This window comes from Impatiens glandulifera, chromosome 1 (genome assembly GCF_907164915.1).
Source record: "Impatiens glandulifera chromosome 1, dImpGla2.1, whole genome shotgun sequence".
NCBI classification, from domain to species: Eukaryota; Viridiplantae; Streptophyta; class Magnoliopsida; order Ericales; family Balsaminaceae; genus Impatiens; species Impatiens glandulifera.
Genome location: NC_061862.1, coordinates 75,672,681 through 75,679,550, shown reverse-complemented (window position 1 = coordinate 75,679,550; position 6,870 = coordinate 75,672,681). Strand labels below are relative to the sequence as shown.

The 6,870-nt window shown below is 25.9% G+C and overlaps 1 protein-coding gene across 1 annotated transcript; it reads left to right on the top strand.

Moving 5' to 3' along the window:
* The first annotated feature begins 2,140 nt into the window (after positions 1-2,140).
* On the top strand, positions 2,141-3,775 carry LOC124921599 (probable WRKY transcription factor 30). The gene is made up of 3 exons (XM_047462274.1): positions 2,141-2,428; positions 2,513-2,629; positions 3,099-3,775. The coding sequence occupies exons 1-3, from the start codon at positions 2,175-2,177 to the stop codon at positions 3,616-3,618; spliced, it is 891 nt and encodes a 296-aa protein (XP_047318230.1). The 5' UTR covers positions 2,141-2,174; the 3' UTR covers positions 3,619-3,775.
* The last annotated feature ends 3,095 nt before the right edge of the window (positions 3,776-6,870 follow it).

Here is a 6,870-nt window from a genome sequence, read left to right as displayed (position 1 = left end):
CCGTACCGATCGTGCCGCCTATGTCGATCGCGCTTCCTTAAAAATCTCCAAAACTTTTCTCTCTTTCTAGGGTTTGGTGTTATTTTGAAACCATATCTAAAACTACGTGTATGGAGGAAAGTGAAGATGAGAAAAAAATGATAACTAAATATATATAATATTATATAAATGGGTTATATTTTTATTTAAATTAAAATATTTTCGTGCGATATATACGGATAAAAATATATAAAAAAATTAATAATATATATTTAATTTTTTAATAAATTACGAATAATATATTAAAATAAAAAATAAAACACTCTCATTACATATTTTATTCACTTCAGTAAAACAACTTATCTTCTCACATATCTCATAATATATTTTTTCCGAATAAACCTCTAATTTCGTAACCTTACACTATCATTTTGGTCAATCAAATATTTGATTCATATTTTTAAACATTTACCGTCGTGACTTCACACTTCAGTCAATCAAATATTTGATTCATATTTTTTAACCACATTCAATTGATACATGCCTATTATTCTTTGGCAAACCACATCCTAGTCACATTTGGTTAAAATGTTGTACTTGTTTTGTTAGATTTTAAGTTCGAAACATATATACAGTTTTTAATTTTATTTTTAACCATATTAAGTTTATGAGCGGGTCAGCCCACAATCCGACCCAAGTATCCATTTACTCTCACGTATATATCCAAATTAATCACAGCTCTTAACTCGACAATTCAGACACTTTAAAATTAAGTATCATTATTTATATATATATATATATATATATATATATATTAGTTTATCAAATTAATTTAGTGTTTAATTTAAAATATAAAGTCTTATTAGTTTAGTTGCTTAAAATGTTGTACTTATTTTTGTTAGGGTGCAAGTTTGAAATATATATATAATATTTTTAATTTTATTTTTAACTGTTTTAAGTTTATAGACAGGTCAACCCACAATTCGACTCAAGTATCCATTTACTCTCACATATGTATCTAAATTAATTACAACTCTCGACACGGTAATTCGAATATTTTAAAATTAAACATCATTATAATTATATATATATATATTATATAATTAACAAATATATATAATATCTAAATGATTTTCATATATATATTTTTTTTAAATTTGATTGTGTTCACACTTCACTTATCTGTTACTAAGCTGCTCTCATCTGGGTTATTTTTTGATTTTACTCAAAAATTTTATTTAATTTATTAAATAAAATATCAAATTATTCTTATTTAATATTTTATAATTTTACTATTTATTATAAACAAAGGTATTTAGATAATATATACATAAAAATTCATTTTTTTTCTTTTTTTATTTCTAAATAATCAAAATCAAACAAGCTCTTATAGTGAATAGGAAGTGTGAACTGAGAAGTAGCGTGCAGGTAGGAGAGAAGAAGTCTCGGAAGATTCTTGGTCCGTTCTTTCCTTTCTTTTTCTCTTTCTCAATAATGATTAATTGAACTTTAAAATTCTATAAAATAAATAAATTCCAGATTAAATACTAAATCAATATAAATCAATATAGAGGAATGGTGAATTTAAAAGAGTGAATGAAATTAAAAAGATTTTTCTTTGTTCTTTCATTCCTAATCTCCTAATGTTTTTCTCATTCTTAACTTTAAGAAGTTGAAATTTTAACTTTTTCACTATTTAAAAATTATTACTAAATAATATAATTTTCAAATTTATTTAAAACAAAAATAACAGCAATAAAAATAATAAAAACTATATAAAGCAGTTCCACTAAAATAATTTTTCATTTTATTAAAGCTTATATATATTGTTATTAATTTATACTATCAATTCATATATATATACATATATATATATATATATTTCACATTCTATATAATAAACTCTCAATTTTACAAATTTATAAATAGTAAATATTTTTTAAATTTAAATTTAAAATTCAATAAGTAAAAACATTTTTGAGAAGACATGAAATGATAAAAAAAAATGAAATCCAATGATTTTCTTAACATGTGGGTGTGGGTTTACACTTGCATAGTAAGGCCCACTTTTGTCATTTGTCTCTTTGAAATGGTCAGATGATTGGTTAATGGTTTTTCCACAATATCCTCCACTGCCATTATATAATAAGACATGTTTTTAACCATTTTCCCATCATTCTAATCTCTTCATTGCAATGGAAAAAGCAACTCTGATCAGTGAGCTAAATTTAGGAAGAGAATTAGCAGAGGAGTTGAAGAAACAGCTCAATCATCATCAATTATGTGAATCCCTCCTTCAAAAGATTGTTTCTTCATATGACAAAGCAATTTCAATGATCAATTGTGTTATTTCACCTTCTTCGCCGGAGCTCCGGCAAGCTAATTCAAATGGTTGTAGTCGGAAGAGAAAGGCTTTATCTGATCCAGACATTCTTGCTTCCAATAAGAGGTGGGTTTTTCTTAATTTCTTGGTTTTTATTAGATTTATGATCATAAGGAGCTTATAATTGAAGATTTTGTTCTTCATTTGCAGAAAGAAAATGCAGAAATGGAGTCAACTAGTGAGAGCTAGTGAAGGAGCAGGGATTCTTGATGGGTTTAGTTGGAGAAAATATGGCCAGAAGGATATTCATGGAGCTAATTTCCCAAGGTAATATAATATTTTAAGCTTGATTGGATAAGAATCATAATTCAAATAAAATATTAAAAATATATCCATTTTTTTTTTAAAACTTTTATTCTATTGAATTATTGATGAACATAAGTTGTTGTTAATGTGAATCCAAACTTAAAACTTTAGATAAAAAAATAAAAATAAAAATAAACTAAACCTATTTGAAGGCTTGTTGGCAGGCTTTACCATAAGAAAGAAAAAAGTTATTGCAATTGTCCCCATCTAAGACTTTAATGACTCCATAAAGTTTGGTCCGACAAAACATAAATGTTTGATCTTCATTTTTTTTTCATGTTTATTGATGACTCTTTTTTATTTTTTTTTTACTATATTGTAAAGTTATAAATATTCCTATATAAGGTTTTTTTTTTTTTTTTTTTTTTTTGTCTAATGAGAGTAAATAATTATTTAGTTTACTAAACTCTATTATTGTTTTATTTATTAGAGCATATTATCGATGCACTCATAGACACGTCCAAGGTTGCTTGGCCACGAAACAAGTTCAGAGATCGGATGAAGACCTTTCATTGTTTGAGGTCACATACAAGGGTAGGCACACATGTATTCAATCCAAGGTTCCAAAAATGGTGTTAAAACTTGAACACGGAGATGAGGATGGAGAAGGAGTAGTTGGAATTCAAGAAACCTTAGAGACGGGTATTGATCTTATTGGAGATGGGGATCAACTGTCGATGTTTTCTTCTAATGAAATACTCGAAACATTGACGGTGGAACCGAAAAAGGAAGAAAGATTGATGGTGAAACATTGTTCATCTCCGTTTGATTCCCCCAAGAATTTTGATTCGGTTGTTGATTGTTTCCAATTTCCATCGTTCCCGAGCTTTGAGACGGAACAATTCTTCGAAGGATTGGATTATGACACGAGGAAAATGTGTGACTGGTCTGAGTTTGACGGGTTTGGATTCGACGTGAATTTATCAGTTGACATCCTTGATTTTTTATGATGTAATCCAAAACCCTTTAGGATGTGTGAAATGTTGGAGATTGAGGGTAATCACTAATCAACTAAATTCCATTCCACATCTTGTTGTATTTATAACTTGCAATAAGAGTAAGTGTGTAATGTTCTTCATTTTAAATGATTTTATTGGGCTTTGTTCTCCATTCTTAATTCAATTTTTTCTTGGCCCAAATTGGGAGATAAATGGTTTAGATCAAGTTAAAATTCCTTATAAATTACGAAGATTAGAAAATCATGACTCGGCCCATCTCAATAATTGCATTGTATCATCGAATTAGAGTTCATTTTTTTTGTCATTATTCCTAAAACCTTTCATGATATAATGAAATGAACATTTTTGGCCATTTATTTTCGTTTATTTAGATTGATATTAGTGTTTATTTATTTCAAATTATTAGTACTATTTTAAATTTTTTAGAACGTTGTTTTTATTACTTTTTAAAAGCGATTAATCTTCACAGATTAAACATATAGCTCTCAAACAGGCTTAACCAGACAAGTGGAACTCACAGACGCTAACATTATATATCCCTGAGCCAAATTTAGTTTCAGTGTTTGAGCTTTTGAGCTTGGGCCTTGTTACATATATTGGGTCATTTCTTGTTGAAATTGGGATTTTGGGAAAAAGAAATTGCTCTCTATATTCAGTATGATATTTTCAATATTTATTTTCAATCGAGTTTGTCTTTGTAGAATTTTATTTTCAGATAAGATGTCATATATAATTTGTTATATAGATTTGTCATCTCAACTAAATACATCTTATCAAACGAAAATAAATTTCTCAAAATTTATATAGGTGATATTGAAATGAGTTAACCATTACTCCAAGGTCCCTCAAATTCAAATGAGTGAAAATAAAAATGTTAGACACTTGATTTTTTAAATCATGATTTTTTTTAAAACTTGAATTACCCTAATTAATTTTAATATTATGAAAATATATTTTTAAATTTATTAGAATAAGTTTATAATATTAAAAAAAATATTATATATTGTAATAATATTATATATATATATATATTAGAATTATTAATCTTATTAAAATATTTCAAAACAAAATAATGCTCTAAATTTTTTTATTCTAAATTATTATTATTTATTCATATCGATATATAAATAATAAATATTTTAATAGTTCTTCAAATAAAATATATTATAAATAGAATTTTATATAGATTATTTTTTTTTATCTTATTAATAGTTGAAAAATAAAACTATTGTTTAAAATATTAATTTGAAAATATAATCTTTTTAACTGGGTTTATAATTGTATAAATTTAACAACTATAAATAATATATATTAAAATTATTAATCTTATTCAATTTTAAAAAAAATCTTAATAAATTAGAATTTTATATAAGTTAAAATTAATTAATGTTCATATGTGCCTGATTTTGTATTAAATTTTATAAGATTTTGCTTGATGGATTATTAGTTGAACTATTTATAATTAAAAGTGTTTGATTGCTTGATGATAGTTACAGATATTTTTTTTCTTAAAAAGAAATTAACTGTTACATTTTTTTCGTTGATTAAATAAATTTGACATGTTTAAAATGAATATTTTCGATATTTAAATATATTTCCACTTCCACCGAAGTTCATAAATATGGTATTTTATTACCTTAGAGTCTCCACTTTTTGTCATTATTCCTAAAACAGTTTCACAAATGAAATGAACAATTTTGCCATTTATTTTTGTTTAGAGTTTTAAATTAATAGATATTTTTTTTCCCAAATTTAGTTATTGAGTGCTTGGACTTGGGTCTTGTGCTCCTCTATTGGGCCATTTCCTGGACCTCAATGAATATGCAAATTGGGATTTTTTTTTTAAAGGAAACTGCTTTCTCTCATTAATTACAAAATATGTAATGGATAACATATCTATTCACTTCTTGAAGCTAAAATTTGGAAAACTAATCTCAATTCTCAACGCGGTATCAATTATGAGAATAATTAGTCTCAAGTATATGTAATTATATCTAAAATTCTCATCTCCAAATTTACAGATTAATGGCGGTGAACTTTCTAAGCTTTGGATTCATTCAATAAGATTAGGGTTTGAAAACACATATATATATATATATAAAAAAAAAATGAATGATTAAGAAAGAAAATCTGAATAGCTTTTGGGAACTTTCAATTCCATTTATAACAACTAGAAGGTTCTCGTGTGTAGATAAAAATAAAAATATAAATAAAATAAATTCAATAAAAAAGTATAATAATTTTAAAATATGTATTTAATGTTTAATTTTTTTTTTAATAAATCACGAATAATATATTAGTTTAAGTATCTTTCTCTCTAGTTTTCTTTACTATAACTTGACTTGTTTTAGAATCAACTTCATTCTTCTTTCTCAATCTCTGTTTTATTACAACATTTATTATCTTCTTAATCAAAGTCTCATCTACCCTCTTTCCTTCAATCACATTGTTTTCTTACATTTCAGAATTCTCATTGGATTTAACTTACTTCTATTCTTCTACATTTTACTCTTTGATGTTAGACTTCTCTATTTTTTTTTCTGTTTTTTTTTTTCTACTTGGCCTTTCAGTATTCTCTGCTCTTCTTCCTTAGCTTGAGCACATTTTGTGCTGACATGTTGAAAAATATTGCATAATGAATATCTTTGTGGCCTCCACTCATAAGTGATTTCCATGATAGTAGAACTGTCAACCACTGTCAATTTATCTAGAAATGTGCTTCGAGGATGTACCTCAATGCTAATTCTAGCAAAAGAAAAATGCTCTTCACTTTAATAATTGAGTCCATATATAATGGTCTACCCAATAAATCAGCAAAATGACTACGAAATTTTACATTATATATGTGTGTAGAGATATTCCAAAGTTTGAACCATATCTGAGCTGTTTCCTTAGGTTTGATTAACATGTTCAAATTTTCGGACCATCTTTCCAACTTAATATAGTTGGATTCAATATATGTATGCCCATTTTTCAAAATTTTATCTAGATTTGATCACTTCTTGAATTTTAGAAAGTAGAGATAATGTACAATTACTAAAATTTTCTCATGTACATTTTCCTTATATTGCTTCACAAGTGTCTCTTTGGTGACTAGAAAGGAAACTCTATTCTTTCCTATGAATTTTTCACCACTACATTTTCCCATTTCTTAACACAATTTTCTTCTACTATAGTAGGTCATTTAAATTCAAATGGAGAATTCAGTACCACCACTTTTGTCTGTACATTGCCCAAGTAGAT